At 34.5% G+C, this 20,628-nt stretch overlaps 1 protein-coding gene across 1 annotated transcript; it reads left to right on the forward strand.

Moving 5' to 3' along the window:
• Window positions 1-14,549: 14,549 nt before the first annotated feature.
• LOC126787784 (uncharacterized) lies at window positions 14,550-19,142 on the forward strand. The gene is given in 6 exon segments (XM_050513684.1): window positions 14,550-14,574; window positions 14,577-14,861; window positions 15,065-15,229; window positions 15,461-15,826; window positions 15,829-15,944; window positions 18,575-19,142. Coding segments are annotated over 6 exon segments (1,329 nt in total). The 3' UTR covers window positions 18,947-19,142.
• Window positions 19,143-20,628: the final 1,486 nt, after the last annotated feature.

A 20,628-nucleotide genomic window follows, 5' to 3' on the forward strand; every position in this document is an offset into this window, starting at 1 on the left:
GTGAAAGATGAAAGACGAGTAGTCAGAATATGGTTGACATTTCAGGGCTGATTAGACAGGGGAAAGGTCCTATTATTCAAATTTCAAAATAAATATCTATTCATTCTTTTCTTTTGTCTTGTAATGCTCTTTTACTTTTCATTTTCTTTTTTCAATATAAATTGTTTTTGGGCAGTATATACATAATTACATAGGAACTAATGATGGAAATCCTTATTTTCAATACAGTGAGCACTGGGAGACATATACTGATATACATGGCCTCTGAATTAAAAGGTGATGAGTCGATGACCCTGCAAACTTTAACATGCATGAAGACCCACGGGTTACGAATTTGCTTAACCAGCCGCTCATGTAGCAGCTTGTCAATAGTGGCTGATATATAGAAATCACGTTTTATTGAAAGTAAAGTGCAGAGCATGTAAAGGAAAGGCAGAAGAGTGTGATTGAGGCTACATTGTGGCTATTTTGATTGCAATGGCCAATGGGTAGATAATGCGATTACATCAATTACACACACTCAAGAGTCAGGACGAAGAAAAGACATAAATATCCTTACGGCTTAACTGCATATTCTAAACATATATTAACACCCGGAGTCCCGAACTAAGTTCGAATTCTTTTGTGAACATATATATGCTAGATGATCTTGAGAACATTCAAATTGATGAAGTCGCAGAGAATCGAAGCATATACCTTAAATGCACATCGACCTCAATATGTTTCTACTTGGAATGATGGATTGGATTGTTAGCAAATGCATGCAATAGCTTAGATGTTTTCACGTACAATGAAGTGTAGTAATTGACAGATGTAAGATCGAAATGTAAATAAGTTTAGAGGTAGGGGCGGAACTAGGATTCTAGTATTGGACCGGTCGTCCGAGCTAGTTTTTATTCTCCTCCACAATAATTAAACTTTCATTCTCTTTGAAGTTACACAAATCGTGATACATGAAGAAAAAGATAAAATATATTATGAGATAAAACCTATTATGCATACTAAGGTATACAAAGAGATAAAACTAAAATATAAACATTTCAAACTTAATATGAAATTACAAATTTAATTTTCGAGCCTACTCTTATAAATAAATAAATAAATAAGACAAGACTCCGAGAAACTCTAGGCATTGAGAGAGAAAAAAAACTCCCCCTTCTAACTTGTCCTGCGGTGAGCCCTTCGTTGTTTTGAGACATGCATTGTCGACCTTTATGGGTCTGATGTCAGGTTGGGCTCCTCGATCTTTGGATCGTGTGAGCACGGTGGTGTTTTCGTTGGTTAGAAAGAGAGAAATTGCAGCGGCAGTAGGGCTCTACTTAGATGTTTTTTGGTGATCAAATTTGGTATTTGCTAGGAGATGTTGTGGCGCATGGACACAGGTTCTAAGTTCGACCACGTAATTGTTTTAATCCAATTGAACATTTTTTTCTAATTAATGCATGTTTGAAGATAGTATTTTAGATCTTTGTAATATGGAGTTTATGCTCAATATTCCCGTTTTCGTTAATGGAAACTTGAGAGATTGTTGTGCCAACAACACGTGGGTTGATAAGATTTAGAGGTGCCAATAACAATGATACAACTTAAATTATCAATTTTAAACAAAGTCAGACTTCTACGAAATGAGACAAATTTCAATGATAGACTTTTATTATTGTGCAAAAAACACTGAGGAAAACATGTTAATTGGTGAATAATATCACAAGATTGACATATTCCAACAATCTGATCGTATTCAAACTAAATTTTTGAAGAGGAAATTTTTTGACTAAACCAGGAGGATGAATAGAGACGGTAGGGTGATTATTAAGAACTTGATACTATTATGACTATTTGTAATAAGAGTCAACGAGTGGGTCCAGGAAGCGTGCAAGCGTGCAGAGACATGTGGGACCCGAATATTTTTCAATATATCCAGCCACCCTAGGAGTCAGAGCCCCGATAGTGTCCTGATCTGCACATTCGTCTCCTATCCTAATCATTTGGCCTACCCGAACCCTAACACAGACGCAGACATCACCCACCATCAATCCCTCCACCGTCTTCATCAAAATATCCGATTTCCCGTAATCATCTCAGGTCTGAGAATTGAACTCTCACTTTACATGGTGCTGGAGTTTGCCTGTGTGTGAAAGAGAGACCAAAACTATATTGTCAACCTGGTGGAAGAATTAGTAGGACTGGTTTAGGGTTTGGGAATGGTTGCTGCTATGGTGACGAGTGGAGTTGACAAGGTAAAGTGGGTCAAAACAAGAGTACAATTTCACTATAAGCTCTCTTTGGAAATGGTATTCAGAAATTTGAGGGACCAGCTAGCTAGGGTAGTTAAACCATTGGATCATGGATCGATGATGAAGAAATCATATGTTTAACGAATCGGGGTGTGCTCGAATGGCGCTTTCTAGTGATCGACATCTTATGTGTGAAAGTTTGTTGAAAAATAGTGCGCACACCATGTTTTAATCAGACAAAGGAAAAATTAGATAGATCATCCTAGAAGTATCATCACTTAATTAGCAGATAAATATACAGAATATGAATATTGTGTTTTTTTTTTTGCTAAGCATCATCAACTGAAAAGTATGTCTTAAATGGTCTGAATTTTATATAATAAAGTGAACAAGTATTGGAACTCGATCATATAATCATATTCTGAAATTTGTATTCTACAGAGGCCATACAAGGTAAAACTTGCAAGATCATTCACTTGAGATTGTTGTTAAAAAACAAAAAAGATAATCTAGCTACTCGGAAGGTTTTCTAGTCGATCATAGCAAGTGATCTTCAAACGAAGATGGTGATCAACCAATAGATCAATTGAGTTAAATTTGATGATCGCTGTGAAGCAGCTGCCCTTTATTCAAAAAAAAAAGTAGACATATCTATCTATGATGTCATATCGCAGTAAGCTTGAGGTGTGCAAGCTGACAAACACAAAGATGCTTTACTCACATATTTAGAAGACACAAACTAGTGATATCCTTCGTATGAGAGAGAGAATAGACAGAGACAGACGCTCTGAATGTACACAAACTAGTGACGATCCGATCGAGCCGACCATCTCTCTCTCTCTCTCTCTCTCTCTCTCTCTCTCTCTCTCTCTGATATCGATTTGACACAGAATTGGAGCACATGACATGTACTAGGCCAAAGCAAATCAAATGCAGAAAGAAATACGAACGACCTAGCCCTAGCTAGCTTGCTGATTTCTCTAATCTTCTTGATACCAATCGCATACTTTATATGAATTTTAGGTCAACCGGAGAAATCAGAGAGAAAGTGAAACACGCACCGCGTAAGCCAGTGGGTAGGTCAAGACATTCCGCCAAACTTAATAATCAGTTTGCTTTGTTTATTTGCTAACTAGATTAACTGATTGGTTCTCTCTGTCACACTGACACACAGACTTGCACTAACTCACTTGTTAGTAAAACATAATTTTCGTTTAATTACTTCGATGTGATAGCTTAGCGTTATAAGTCAACATATATTTAACTCTTAACATAGTCAACTGGCATGAATTTGGAGCTTGACTAATGAGATTTGGCAAACTTCCGGGGGCAATTTGGACGGTTCAGATCGTTGGGGTTTGACTTTTGATTTAACTAGCTAGATATATACCGTATGTAATTGACAACCCTATTCATATTTACATGTTATTTGATGGATTTATTGGCTTCCGTGTTCATCTTGGTTTTTTTTTGTAAAGGGGTTTGAAACCCAACCTAGTTGGGAGACTCATGACTAGTTTGGTATTGCTGGAATATTTTAAAATTTTATTTCCGTTGTAGTGTGATAATAATCAATTGTCAATTAAAACAGTTTTTCATTTGGTAAATATTATTTTTACTAGTGCTTTCAGCAAATAAATTATTTAGTAAGTTCTAAGCAAAATTGTTGTGGTAATGGTCAACAATAAAAAAATATATGATTTTATTTTAACTTATCAAAAATTATTATAGATAAGAGTGTTATTTGAAATTTTACAAAAAAAATATTAATATTTATTGAGTTTTGAGAAAGAAAAACAGCTTCTAAAAACGACTTTCAGGATGTTCTTAAAAACTTATGTGAGTGACTTATAAATTCTATAAAAATTGATTTTTTAAGTTATCAAACACTATAAAGTCAACGTAGAAGCTGATTTATTTTAAAGTAAAACTATACCAAACTAGCCCTCAACCCCATGTCTGGTTCCATTTATTGAAATAGTAATAAAATTTTGCAACGAGGGAGACGTATAACTTGAACCCCGTGTTACATACTCTGAACTACTCATATCCTTGGTTTTGTATAATGAGAAAATTAGATATAAACTCATTACTGTTAAATCTTCTTTAAAATAAACCCATGCATATTTTTTCTTCATTTTACACCCATTCCACGTAAGCAAACCTACCATATAGAGCGTATGTCTATAATTAATGGTGTTTTCTATTTTTCATGTTACTAATTTGCCCTTTTAGATTGTAAAATGCTATATTTGGTATGTGACACAATTTTTGTATCAATTTGAATTCAAATAATAAGCTGAAATTTAGTTGAATTTAACTTTATCATAAATTTTACATTCTTAATTTCTTACCTCATTTTATATTTACTCTACTCCCTTGATTATATATATTCTCTTCGTCAAAGTATTTCATTTATAACAAAGTTTCATATTTTCTTTCAAAAGATGAAAGGAGACTTTGATTAGAATCTTCATAAAGATTTGTATTATTGTTTCAAAGTAAGGGAAGAAGAGAAGTGTTCATAGCACTTTGTGCATATGTCTTTGTGAGTTGATTGAATAAATATTATGAAAGAAAAGAAAGAATTGAAGAAGAGGGAAGAAAGGGGAAAAGAGTTTTGACAACAAATTGGATTGCATTTCAGTCCTAAGCTCACATTGATACCTTGATTTTCATACTCAGAAAAATGTCTAATTGCAAGGTACATAATTTTTTTTCTTTGGCAAGTTTTTCTCTTCTTTTAGGTATATTATTATTTCAAATTTAAACTTGATCTAGAGAACCTTTTATTCTCAACTATTTACAACTTTAATCTACCTATTAACTATATATATATATATATATATATATACAGTCTCTATCCAGAGTGAAGCTTCACTCTGAAATTACAGAGTGAAGTTCCAATTTTGGCACACTTTTCGGTCAAATTTTTTCACTATAAGTGATTCCATATTTAGGTATGCTATTCAAGATCATCTCTACAAAATTTCATCCAATTTGACAATGGTTTGAGCTTTCAAAATTGGGATTTACACGAACGGTTCACGTTGAACAGTTTTAATTCATTCATTGATTTAATCTAATTTCAATACCTTAACGATATCCGAATTAGATGAAATTTTGTATAGATGATCTTGAATATCATACCTAAATATTGAATCGCTTATGGTGAAAAAATTTGACCGAAAAGTGTGCCAAAATTAGAACTTCACTCTGTAATTTCATAGTGAAGCTTCACTCTGGATAGGGACTGTATATATATATATATATATATATATATATATATATATATATATTCCACAATCATAGGTATAATTTAATAGGAAACCTAACGAATAGGTATAATAAAAATAAGAATCTAATATATAGGTGTCTAATATATATATGTGTCATACAAAAAGATGTATATATATGTATCTTATTTATGATTAATTATACCTTATGTATAAATAATAAATTCTCTTTCACCTAACTTTTCATAAAATTAAAAATTGTAGAAACAATCCATGATTCTTGCAATAATAATTAAATTGATTGAAACAACAAAATAATTAGCATTACAAGAAAGAATAAACACATAATTAAGGTATTGAATACAAATCGTTAATCAAGATTTTTAATTATGTTGATTTTATAATTAAATAGTGGCAGTTTGTAAATATTACATAAAATAAGACATAAGATATATCACAGTCAGTAATTTTATGTGTCTATTGAAAAGATATATTTAATGGGTTTTATTTAAAATGGGTCTTGAAAATTGGGCATAAATTAAATTTCCCCTTTTATAATTTAGGAATGATTCATTCTAACTTTTGCTTGAATCAATAATAACATTTTTGAGAGAATTGATATGGATACATCATTTTTGTGTATTAAGGATGATACTAATTTGGGAGCTTCTACATACCTCCAAAATTAGCACTTAAATCTCCCCTCTTAATAGATCTCCAATTCGTTTTTTTAAATAACCAATTTGGCATCTACACCTCCTTTTTTCCAAAATATCTCTCCACCAATACTCAATGAATTATAAATTTAATCCTAATTAACCAGGACATTTAACGAAAGCAAGTCTATTATTTTGGTGTTGATTCAGATTATAAACCCTTGCAATCAGCCACATAGGGTATATGTGATCGAGTACATACATATTTTCTTGATGAAGCCCTTACTCGCATTAGGTTATCAGTATATGCAGCATTGCCATTTTTCCAAATAGAATGTTACAGTTTTCAAGGAAGATAACCTCATATTCTTGTATAATAATGATGACATAGCAGCCTATATTCTCTATGGAACGATCTCTATGACATCCAAATGGAGTAGAGTAAGATGAGCTCTAAAACCTTATAATCAAGTTTAATAATCAAACCTTATTTCTAACCTCCAAGAACTCAAAGAAATAAAATCGGAAAAAACCAAATTGATCTTAACGATTTCCTTAGTTGAAAGTTATATGCTCATGTAGATTCTTGCTCCGTTGTATAATATAGTGTTTATGTATATTACGAGTTGTTAATTTAGATATCAAAAATTTTTAATTCTTATGTTCGGGTACGGTGTATACAGATCTATGTACTTTTTGGTAATATGACATTAGTTGATAAAGCCAACTATCAATTAGAAAAAGAAAGAGGTCTAAGTACCAAAATTGGAGCTATGAATATAAGCCCCCTGCTAATTTTATGTGTGATAGCATCTTTTTATACGGAGGTACAACAATTGGCTAAGCATGTCAAAATTCAAATCGCTTGCACATTCATCTGGCATACATAATGGTGAGTAGTGTTACCATAGAACCGAATGATTGAAAGGATTCAACTCTCTAGCTTGACTATGATCCAAGTTTCACTAATTCGAATTCGCTGCGCGCATTCCGACAATGCAACAAGCGAAGGATTTTGGGCAGAATGCGAACATCTTGGTATTCTACGATATATTTTTGCAGACTTGGTCCTTCCCTTGGTGATTCTTGGATTAACCAAAAAACTTTCCTCAACGTACGTACAAGTATTTATATGAAAGCGAGGATATACATATTGATGATATCTGAATACTATCGTTTCTTTTACAAGGTTCTCCAATATTTTTATATGTCCCGCTTACGAATCAGCCACTAAAGAATGAACTAGTACATAATATATAGACACTACTATGAGTCGACCCACCCATCACTTAATCTTCGTTAAAGGGACCAACTAAGACTTCCACTTTGTTCCTCTAGAGTCGAGACTGAACGATATTATTTGTTTATAATAGCCGAAAGAATGTTAGCCAAACTTTCTAAAAGTTTAGGTCTCCAGATGAACAAAGCTTATGGATATGCATAAATATGGTGTATATTATAATAGAATAAGTTTGAAATAATTGAACATAAAAAACAAGAGGCTGCAGCTTGCTCATAGTTTCTTATTCAAGTAAGATTCACAAATGACAAATTGCTTAGTGGAAAATAATGTAAACTAAGTACATTCTAATCATGATGATAAATTCGTTTGAATAACTAAGTTCTAAACGTGTAATATTAATCAAATGTGAAAATATCTCTTCTAATTGTGAAACTGTCCAAGTTCTTCTCATCCTCACCAACCTTATTCCCTCAACCTCATCATATCCTTCATCTGGTTTAGGTTTCTTCTTACAAATTTGCGCAACCAGTTGCGAGAGATCGAGTAATTAAAGCCCTCCATTATATGACCATCTTTCTTTTCATTGACTTCGTCTCAAGTTATGTACGTGGGGTTTCAGTTCATCTGGAAAATTATTTGAAACTTAAATATAAGCTAGAGTCCTCGCACTCCTAGGGTTTCAACAAGATGATGATCATGATCGAATAATAAATTTACCAGCTATAGTGGGCTAGCTGATGCATTGTCACCAAAAAAGAGTCTTCCCCCACCTGGTGGGGTTGACATGGATCTTGACTCTCTTTCATGAAACATTCTCTAGGTCATGATTGGCCCCCCATTTACATTATGACCTTAATCCTACAAAATTTGAGGACATGGGTTGAAACTTGAAAGTTGAATGCTGATTTATCACTTGTCCTCTTATGCTTTTCTTTGAAAATCGTTTTTCTTTCTATTATTTTATGTTGTTGTTTAGCTGGTGATTGATGCTATATGAAACTTTCTTATTTTCATATATTGACTACTTAAGAAGTATAGTACGTATTGTATGTGTGACATACATCTCACTTAGAATTGTATATGTATATTTATTATCATAAATTAAGAGAAGGGGGGCGGTTTGGTTTCCCCTCGCAGGAGGAAGAAGTAGTTGTCATTTGAAAGGAAACGCCCCGGTTCCAGCTATTTTTAAAAGAGAAATTATTTTTTTAGACAACTTATGTAAAACATCATTTTCCTTATTTTTAAAAAATGCTTTATTAATAACTCATGTCAAAATGTCCATTATATATTTTAAAAATAGATTAAGATTTCATAGTGTACACCATAATGACCATAATGATACATGGGATATACCAACTAATATCACAAATTCTACCATATTTCGAGAGGTCGTCTACAATACCTTAAGGTATAGCATACCCTCAATTACAAATTTTTGAACCAAAATTACAATTTTATGTAACTAAATTTACAACATTGAGAACAAAGTTACAACATGTGTTTTATATATTTACAAATAACTAAATAAATTTACCACATTAACAACTATTTATTCATAATCTTGTAAATTGTTATGGGTGGAGTAATTACACCTAATAGAACTAGATTTATCCAAAAGAACACTCTATTTACCACAATGACAACTAATTTATTGTGATATCAGTAAATTGAGGTACTACATACCTCGAGGTGTCTACAAAATTCAATATTTCGACACAATTAAGCACTTCAACTTACACCCAGACAATTAGTTTGATAACTTCATTTTTATATCTTGAGTGCATGGTTTGTTAATTATATATGTCCGTTCAACAAAAAATTTTCTTTCTCAACAAGAAATCCTATTGTTTGCAATTATATTTCCTAGAGAAAAAATAAATTTTGAAGGGAGTTGTGTCTGTTGAACAGTAAAATTGCCGATAACTTCATGCACCAACTTAAGGATACAAAATGGAGCGCGACTAGTGTATTTTGGGCATTTTGACAGAGCTTATTCAGTCTACTGTCTGTGGAGCTTCACAGCATAAAAATCACCGCAGGTGTTTCGCACGCATATTTTGTTAAGAGCGAAACACGATACATCCTCAAAATTACCATCATCTCTGTTTTTTCCCCTCTTTCATGATTTCATCGTTCTGTGGGAGAAAGATCCAAACATCTTCATGTTCGTTCATCCTAATCCCTCAACTATCAGTCTCCCTCAATATTTCTTCTTTGTTTCAATCACATTAGAACTAGCAACCTCAACTGTTTTCTTCTTCATCTTGTTTCTTCCTTGTGCTTCAGCTCTACACGGATTCCACAACCGGAGATTGAAGCCTAAAATGGCTTGGCGCTTGGCGAAACTCGACGCCACCGTCTTTGAAGTTGCCCAGTTGAGCTACTGTTTTTGTAGCTTAACAAAGACATAGATTGATGGTAGATGAGATTCTTGAAGTGGGTTTTTGCTAGGCTGGTTTGTACTGCTTTGGTTTTGGAGTTTGGTTATGGGGAGGAAGCTCGAATGACTGTAAGGACTTCATTTTTAGATGGAAATTTGTATTTGCCACATTGAGTTTGGTTGCTTAGGGATAGTGTGCTTTTAGATCTGCTATCTAAATTAGTTTAATCTGACATGTCTGGTGGATGTTAGTTTAGCTCTACAAGTTGTTTGTTCTTCTTAGTTTTGATTTGACTATATCTATCTTAGTTTGTGAAATGACTGGTATTTGATTCATAGTGATACTTGGTGTTTTCAAATAGTTCAAAGCACCACCACCATGTCGCCGCCAAATAGTTCAAATGCTTGGTGTATTCGATTTCACCGATTTAGAAAATAACTCAATTTTCCTCTGTGTTCTTCACCATCACCATGTAGCCATCGCCGACTTTCATTATCTCGACGATGTTCAGAACTTCTTTACCCGTGGGTAATCTCTCCTTCCTTCTTGATATAGATTGTTGCAGGTTTTAGATACTCCCGAGATCAACCATATAATACCATGTTGAAAGTTTGCAGAGTTTATATATCACACGCGCAACCACATTCTTTAATTTTTTTTTACTGATTTTAACTTAAGCAACCAATAATTGCCACTTGTCTTTTTACCTGCTGTGACCCTCCACGGCTGTGGAGGGAATAATTTTCGACATTCGGAACAGGAACCTATACGACATTCTCTGCATCCAAATTGTGGATAAAACTCAAGTAGCGTTTGTTTTTTTCTTCTTTCCCCTAATCCCTGATCAACAACATTGTATAGTTGTACTATCGCTCTCGTTTCAGCCTCTCTTTGTTCTGGCCCAAATGGAATCACTCAAAACTGGATCGATTGTTCGTGAAGCGCAAAATAGTTAAGGTGCGCGCATTGAAATAGCATGACCTCGGGTTGACGTCAATGAAAATTTCAAAATATAAGATTTTTTTGGCATTCTTTTATATGTATAATCCTTTGATAGGATGTCTTGGCTTTGAAACGGAGGGTCGGGATCTGAAGGAGCTTTCAGAATTCAGATATATTTAAAGGTTTCATGATGAAAATAGGAACTAAGAAAAGGGTTTCCATAATGGTCTTCCTTACTTTCATGCCCTTTGTTCACTTTTCATGATAGATATTAACGTAGGGGCTACCCTTACCCTTATGGCCCTAATTATCTGAACCTTGCTTGGTTTTGATCCGTTCGATCAACCATTTTCGCATACTCAAATTCCAGGTCTCTGTTATTTTTACACACAATCATATGCAAGATCATTTCGACTGCATTATTCACACTATTGGTTGCCTGCAGGCTGCAGATACCGTAATAGAAGCCTGCCTGTTCACACGAACAACTTTAACTTCTTCAATTTGACTTGGATATTATAATGGACTTAATATTACATAGGTTTGATTGTTTGAATTTGAGTTTCATGTCCTAAAGCTTGTCCTCCCCCCCCTCCCCCCCCCCCCCCCCCCAAAAAAAAAAAACAGGGTTTAGGGTTTAAAATCCTTACTAGAAGAGACATACAACGCTCACTCTATATATCGTGTACCCTCCCAACTCCCAAGTATAGCATGCATTGTAGCTAAAACGAAATCAGCTAGCCTGCTATGAAATTAGTGGCTAGAAAGTCTGATCCTTATGTGAAATGACTTAAATCTACGAGAGAATTAACCTGTGTTGATCTCGATCCTAATTAGATTAATTACAAAAGCTCTCTACAAGTATCTATCCTCACTAAGGCAAATTATTAGGAGAACATATACAGTTAGCTAGCATATATCCCATGCCACCATTGCTGAGAAATGGGTTTTAGGGAGTTTATGGTTATGTATTTAATAAATTGTTACAGTTGTGTATTTAAACATATATAGTCGGACTGTTGGACTGCTGTATCAGTAGACATTATGTTATATATTTTATTGTGTTACAAATATACCGATCTCTGAATTATTTCAACGCATTTCTAAAGACAATAGAGATGTCATATGTGTTATGCTCTTTACTAGTTGATGTGTTGTTGGGTACTTGTTTGTAGAGATTTTTAATAATATTTTAAGTCTTTGTAATCAAGGGTTAAGACCACATCCCTCTTATATTCAACAATTTTATTAATAAAATCTTGAGAAGGTTGAGAGGTTGGTTATGGAAGGTATTTGTTTTGTCTTGTCAAATCATGGCAACTAGAAATCGCGATGCTAGTTGCTTGTGATTATATCAGTGATGGTGAAATTATATCGGTGGTCATTGTTGTAGAATCTTGGTACTATCAATGATGGTAATCGGGGCCGGCCCTGTGCGAAAAAGGGCCTAGACGAAAAATAAAAATTATTGATTAAAAAAATATTTATTATTAATTAAATAAAATTTAAGACCCTCACATTCATAATGGAATGTAATTTATCATATATATACCAACTTTATGATTTCAAGAGTCAAATATCAAATTACATTTGCAATAATAGAAAAAAAATACATTTGATCATGATTTAAGCCCACAAAAAATTGATAATTAAAGTATCTATTAAATTCTTTCAATAAATAATTGAAGAATATGTGAAGAAATAGTTAATTTTGGACTTAATAATTAATTACATATCAATTTTTATTAATTTTTATATTTACATGTAAAAAAAGGCCACTATATTTTTTGGGCCCTTGGTGTGGGCCTACTTTGTCTTAACCCAGGCCGGCCCTGATGGTAATTGTAGCCTTGTATATTACAGAAGATGAAAGATAAGTTATTGATTGTATGCGAAAAAATAGTTTTATAGTTTTGTTACTTTGTAAGATAGAACTTAAGAAGTTGTCATATATGTTATAAAATGATAGGCCAAAACCTATTCTAGATTTTGTGCAATAGGGCAGCGTCTCTACGGCGTCTATCTTCTAACCCCGTCTACACCAGGACGCTCCAGTGTGCAAGGGCTAGAGGCTTCTTCCCCAAGTGTTGTGCGGGGTCGCTGGTTCTCAAGTGCTCTTCGACGTGGGTGCAGCGGGGGTAATCAAGCGTGGTTATTGTTATACTTTATTGCTTTCGTTTTTTTCATTTGTTGGCATGGACTCAAGTTTTACTTTTTTTTTTCTTTCACAGTTTATAATGAGATTGCTCCTGCCTGAACCTGCAATAAATGCCGATTTGCACCCCAAATTTGACTGAAAATTGTCAATTTGTACCCCGAACTTGCATTTGAGTCAATTTACCTCCTAAACTTGGTAAAAATTGCCGATTTACACCCCGAACTTGTATTTGAGTCAATTTACCTCCTAAACTTGGTAAAAATTGCCGATTTGCACCCCATCCGTTAAATTTAACTGTTTCTATCCAATTTTACGTCACATGTCATGCATTTAAGGGGTAATATTGTCATTATATATTTATTCATATTGAATAATGAAATAAATTAATAAAATTACTTAAGAGGAATACTTGCTACAATGTTTGTTTTTTCGAAACATGTTATTGATTTATATATTTATTATTTTATGTGATATGGTATGTTAAAAGATATTAGAAAAAATATAAATAAATAAATACATTGAAAATTAAAAATAAATGTGTGTTCCGAGAGAATTACTATTCTACCATTGTGTGTGTCTTAGCCTTATTAGGTTTCCTGTTAGAGATAGATTCGCATCTCTGTAATAGATTAGGACTTTGAATCTTACGGGATTGTGGTTATGTAATGCTTATATATTGGCCTCATTATCAATCAATAAATGGTTACGTTCTGTTCTATTACGTCGTTACTATTCTCGTTTTGTTTATCCTCCAACAATGTGTACATATAAAAATATATTTATACACAACACACTATATTTGAATGGGTGGGTATATTGAATATATAATTCAAAGTAGGGTTAAGTAAGTAGAAAAAAAGATGTAAATAAATAATTTGATTAACAAAATAATCCTCATTTTAAAGAATATTTTTATTTATTTTTAAGAAAAATATAAATAAAAAATGACAACATTACCCCTCATGTGCATGACATGTGACGCAAAATTGGATAAAAACAGTTAAATTTAACGGATGTGGTGCAAATCGGCAATTTTTACCAAGTTTTGGGAGGTAAATTGACTCAAATACAAGTTCGGGGTGTAAATCGGCAATTTTTACCAAGTTTAGGAAGTAAATTGACTCAAATGCAAGTTCAGGGTGTAAATTGACAATTTCAGTCAAGTTTGGGGTGTAAATCGGCATTTATGCCTATATGTAGATTAGAAAACATTTTGGATCATTAAGATAAACTCTTACTCTACTTATGATCTTTCATTTTCTTTTTTCCTGAAATTGATATGTCATAAGTTCCATATTTCCATTTCCTCATAAGAAGTTCAGAACTTTGTTATAATAAAGGATCTGAAAATCCACAATCTGGTCTGGCAACTGAGGCTTCTTCATCAGTGCATCTCTATCTCAACCTCTCTTTATCAGTCAGAAAGATTTTCTGTATATCAGCTGCCACAATCAAAGCTTTACCTTAAAAGCTCAATCTTAAGTAATCACATAACCCACCATTAAAAAGAGAAAACACACCGCAAATTCTGAGATTCACCCCAGGCACAAGAATAGTGAATTCTTAAATGGTGTACAGTACTAGTAAATTATGGGGGCTTCCTACTATCATGGGCTCAAAAAGGCAAAATCTAATACTGGCCCTCTTTAGAAATTAGAGCAATTCCAAAGCGCCAAAGCTCCCGACTGCACACGACATGGACCTTCTCTGCAACGCTTACTCAATTCAAACACCTCGGACGACGACGAAGAAGAGGAAGCTCGACCACTTAAACAACCCCGACCCGAAACCTCCACACTCCCGAATTGGAAGCCCCTCAAACCCAACAACCTAGTTCACCATCCCAACACTTATCTCCCTCCTCCGACCGCCGCAGCCCAGTTTCCGGTCATCCCAGCACAGACCCATGTCCCCGGCAGATACATATCCAAGATAGAGCGGGCTCTTCTGGGCTACCAGCCCAGCATCCACGACCCGAATCCGAATACCCTCCCCACTACCTCCCCTGGTCTATTGTTTCAGTTTCTGTTGCTTTCTTACTATGTGAGTTCAAAGACAGTAACTTGTTGTGTTTCTCTTACGTTTGTTGTGGAAAGTTTGAACTTTATGTTGGGAATGTAAGGTCGAAGAGAAGAAATGGTTTTTATGAAAGTTTACAATGTCAATCATAGGATGTGGATATGGTGCTTATTGTAGTGATTTTGTTGGCAGTTTTGGGGAGTATTTCGGATTGTAATGTTCGTCGCGATGTTATGTCATTGTTGAGGAATAAAGGAAAGGATGGTTCAAAGCATGGTCGAATGCCTGACAGAATGTCTGTGTGTCTGAATAGACATACCAAAGCTGTCAATGCGGTACATTGGTCACGTAGTCATGGTAGGTACCCTTGCTCCTTTATGAAGTTATTCTTGAATTTTTGGAGTGATTTTCGCTGTAACTATTGGTTATTGAATGTCTTTCAATGCATTTGTGGATTCAATAAGTGGTTTCATCAATAATTTGTAGAAGGGTGTTTTTGTTTTGAATTTAAGCATTGAGCAATGTGTTGGAATGCCTCTTCTGTTATTGTCACATTCCTTATTGATCTGTTCATTGGATAGTTTACAGCTCATCTTCTTGCCTCTGCTTCGATGGATCACACAATCTGCATATGGAATGTGTGGAGCAGTGACCAGAAGGTAGCACATGTGCTGAATTTTCACAATGTAGCTGTCAAAGATGTAAAATGGTCGCGGGATGGATTGTTTGTGCTTTCTTGTGGATACGACTCATGCTCAAAGTTAGTGGATGTTGAAAAGGGGATAGAGACACAAGCTTTTAAGGAGGATCAAGTTGTCAGTGTTGTTAAGTTCCACCCTGAAAATTCAAAACTCTTCATAGCTGGGGGATCAACAGGGAGCCTCAAGCTGTGGGATGTTAGAAATGGCAAGGCGGTTCATAACTACCTTCGTGGCCAAGATCCTATCCTTGACGTCGATTCACAAAGAATGGCAAGCAGATGATTTCCTCAAGTGATGTATCTGGACGAAACCATAGTGAAAATTCTATTGTTGTTTGGGATGTTTCGCGAGAAGTTCCTCTGTCTAATCAGGTGATAGCCTCATTCCTTCAATATATGTTAAATCTTAAAAGTTAAAACTGCTGGGTTTTCATGATTTATCAAAAGTTCATGACCATACACCTATGTAGCACCGACACTTCTAAGGCTGTAGTGTCGAAGTGTCTGACACTCCCCGACACTTCTCCGACACGCCACGTGGCGTGTCAGTAATATTGACCCCGACACTTCCCGACACTTTGACCGACACGGCACGTCATCATTTTAGATTAAAAAAATAGAAAAACAAAAACAAAACATGAATAACCTAAGTTTTGGTTCAGCCTCATCGTTTTCCCTTTCTTCTTTCCTTATATTTATTTCTTTTGAATTGTTATGCAATGGAATGAACTTTTGAATCTTTAATTTGACATTATTTCATATATTATATATTTCTTTTATTCATTAATAAATATATTAAATTATATATAAATTGCCGTGTCAACGCCGTGTTGGAATCTAGGTATTTAGATTTGCGGTGTCAGTGTCGGTCCTACATAGCCATACACACATATTTATACAGTTCGGTCCTGCTTCATGTATTTTTTTTTAAGTCCTGCTTCATATATTAAGTAGAACTTTCGTGTACTGCAATTTGCATGCATCCCTGTTTAGAAATCTCTGTAACATTTTGACTTGTAGCTTCCACTAGACTTTTGTTCAATATCTGTTAATTAAAGCTGCATTTTGATATACAAGATGGATATAAATGCAATTTTCTTCTTGCAGCATAAAAAAATTCTTTTAGCCTTTTCTCTTTAAAAATCCTTAATTATTGGATTTTATTATACTTAATGGTATGTTCTTATTTAATGTATGGAATGTTGATCATTTCTCTTTGGCAGCAACATACTAGTTAGTTGGCAAACACATTTATCACTATCTTTTGAAGACATAACGGTCATCGAAAAGTCAGAACATATAAACATGATAATATGATAAAGGAAAGACCTCTGATGAATTGGAAAAATACATTTATCATTATCTTTTGAACACATAACATTCATTCAAATGATTCAATGAGTCAGAACAGATAAACATAACTGTATGATAAAAAGATACCTTCTAGTTAGAGAGATAGATTTTCTACAAAACTGAACTACTATTGTCAAGGATGGATAGCATTTTATTTATGATAGATTGGGTAGTACTTTCTACAGATAAGCTCAAAGACATTGTACTGTTAGTTTGTGACTCTGTTTTCATATTTAAGTGATGGCTGCATGGACTCATGCATCGTCAGCATTTCTTTCTGAACACATCTGTAATTTGAGAACATATTTCATCCTGTATGGAGTCACTAGTAGTAAGTGGCCTGTAAGGGTAAATCATAACCTCTTCCTCTCCAATGATGATGTTTTGTGAAGCCTTTTAGTTTAAATATATAATAGAATCTATTCTAAAAAAATTGTGTGCATTATCGGTTTTCATGCAATGGTGATGGAAAATTTATATATGCTTTGGCAACTTTAGTTGGATCCATTCACCAAAGTAAAATGAACAAGTAGAAGAAGCTTGAACTTGTTGCTTTCTGTCTTTTTCACCGGTAGAGTTTTGTGTGGAGATATGGACCAAGATGTGTTGTCTTCGGAAGCTTTTTTATGTTAGAAATTAGAATAATCTGATGGGGCAGCCATAAGATGGCTGGAAAAGAACTATCATGTTTGGAAGCCTAAAATTAAGTCCAAAAGAAAGTCTCCATGGTAGTTTAAGGGTCTTGTCAGGTTAATTTACAGTTGCAAGAATAATTATAAGTCTAGTGTTATAAGAGTCTATTAATGTCTTATTATCAATAAGTTTGAGCAGTTATAGTCTTAGGGTATTCTAGAAGTCTAAGAGTTGTCTTTGAAACTTATAAGTATAGCTATCTATTGTACTTTCAAATCAGATTGGAATGAATTGAAAATTGTCATATTGAAGGCTCTGCCTTGTTATCTCTCCCTTAACCTCCATCATTTTACTTTTCCCTTCTAAAATCTCTCTTTCTCTCTTAAACTACCCTCATTCCTGCATCAGAATCACATGATTGTCAAGTTTTCTGTTGTCAAGTGATAATGTCTATCGAAATAAGACATAGAAGAGTTGTGTACTTCAGACTAAGATTATATTAGAAATATTGATGTATTATGCTCTTGAAGTTTATTTTCTCAAAAGAACTAATAACTTTTTACTCATTCGATTTCTCCTTTAGGGGATGATACTCTAATTTATATTTGAAAAAAAATATTTGTTTAAGAAATTTTTGTTATTCAATCAATTTTTTGTACCATTATCATTTACTGGTATAAGAAAAGCTTTTAATGATTTGAAGATTCATAGGGGCAGGAGTTGGCATCGCTACACTGTGATCATCAAAAATGTGTTCAGACTTTAGAGTTGTATGCATAGTTCCTATTTTGGGATTTGAATATGCTACAAAAATCAGTTGAGGACAAGTACCCTAATATTATATGTTGCTCAAGTCGCTCCACATTTGTGATCATACACTTTTCTGTTACTTAACATAAAGGTGAATTGTGTTTAGACCATTGTTTACTTGTTGAGTTGTTGTGATGACATTCGTTTGTGCATTTTGTTTTTTACTTATATAAATGATAATGTAGATTAACATTCCTCATTACCAGGTGTGTGTAGAAGCATTCACCTGTCCCTGTGTTAAATTCCACCCTTTTGAACAGTCATTTGTTGCCCAGTCAAACGGTAACTATATTGCCATCTTCTCTGCAAGCCCTCCCTTCCAGATGAACAAGTACAAGAGATACGAAGGCCATGGGGTATCAGGGTTTCCGATAAAATGTGTTTTTAGCTTGGACGGGGAAAAGCTACTGTCAGGCTCCTCAGATGGTTCAATATACTTCTATGATTATGCGTCTTCTGACGTTATCAAGAAAACCAAGGCATTTGAGCAGGCCAGCATAGATATAGCTGTCCACCCAATCATACCTAATGTGATTGCTGCGTGCAGTTGGGCAGGAGAAGTTACTGTGTTTGAGTAAGGTGTTTATCACTGCTTTATCTGAGCTCTTTCCATTGCAAGGCAGTCTCTGTTTTCCTAAGAGAAATTGATGCAGATGGATATAACGAGAAGTCTAGAACATACAAAGGATTTCTATTATTTGTGCAGAGAACTTTGTATTTTTATATGACCAGGCCATATATAACTTCTCAAATTTAGAATTTCAATTACTGTTATGTCACTTTTAAGTGTACTATTCCAGCGATGTGGGCTCGGTTTTAGTCATGTGAGTATGTGACTATGTATTTCACATCATACACAAAGTGTTTGATGGCCCTTGATTTGAAACTCCTTGAAGTAATGCTTTCTTTCGAGACTTAATTTCTGCAAGTGCTGAAATTTTTATCTTTGATGAAATGATACGCATCAAATGGGCTTTGTGTATCATGCAATTAAAGAGGCCATCATAAACACAATTCATGGAAAGTTTTGACATTGTACCATTGAGGACTATAAGCCATTCAAATTCATGGCTGTGTTGCCCACTAGGAGCCGGGAAATGTTGAAGACGAATCAGTTTCATTGATAAAGCTTTTTGATCCCCCTTTATCCTATTGTGATTGACCCAAGTGCAGTGCCGAATTTGCAAGTTTAGTCATATCTAATGGGCTCTACAACAAATATGGCAAGTTCTGAAGGTTTTCCTAGTGGTATAAGGATCACCCTATGGTACCAGTCTTGAACTTTATATTGAGTTTCTTTTTTCTTTATTACACAAAAAAAAAAAGGAATCCTCAATATGGAAGTGCATAAACATGAAGTCCTATAGAGAAGTACAGATATTTTCCACAATCTAATATCAATAATGAAGAAAGTAAACGAAAGCTGTTGTAGGGTTCATTGATGTTAGGTGCGGGGCAATCGGCATTCTGGTGCTGCAGTTCACGATCAAAATGCATGTCCAGATGCGACTAACTCATACCTACCAATCAGGAACAGAAATATGCATGATTCAATTAAGAAAGAGGTGTTGGGGTATACTCAAAGCTCTGCCTTTGTTCATCACCCACCACCTCCCTTGAGATTTAACAAGAAGAGAAGAGGGGAGGAGGGGCCAAAAGTATACTAAAACAAGACACAATTATGCAGTCCCCTTTTCATTCTTCATGGGGGTCAATTGTAAAGGGGACATAACACACTACTTCTCTCCCTTTTTAGATGCATTTGCAAATGTCCCAACCCGCTCTGAACCCCCGTTCTTTCAACACCACCTCCACAACAATCACAAACAGAAAACACATACATAAACAGAGTAGACAGAAGCACAAACCCAAGATACTATTTCAAGTCAAACCAATTCTCTCAACAAAAAATATAAGAATTATTTATATAAAAAAAACATGCTTCTATTTCTAATTTTTTTTCCCACAGCACTATCCAGACAGACCAGCTATTGCTCAAGAACATTGATGGTCCACATGCAACATCCTCCTCTCAGAAACTATTTGTATTGGAAAACTACAGGGAGTGATCCCTAATCCCAGTTAAAGCAAAGGAACACAGTCATGCCAACCTACTTTCCTATCTACATTACTTATTTAATTTCAACCTTCATATCAATATGCTCCCCACCTTAATTGGTCTCAACTCAAGTACTTTCTTCCTCCTCTCTCTACAAATTAATCTAATCTAGCCATAGCTAACTCCCATCCATCCATCCAT

The sequence above is a fragment of the Argentina anserina genome, chromosome 3, assembly GCF_933775445.1.
Source record: "Argentina anserina chromosome 3, drPotAnse1.1, whole genome shotgun sequence".
In the NCBI taxonomy this organism is placed as follows: Eukaryota; Viridiplantae; Streptophyta; class Magnoliopsida; order Rosales; family Rosaceae; genus Argentina; species Argentina anserina.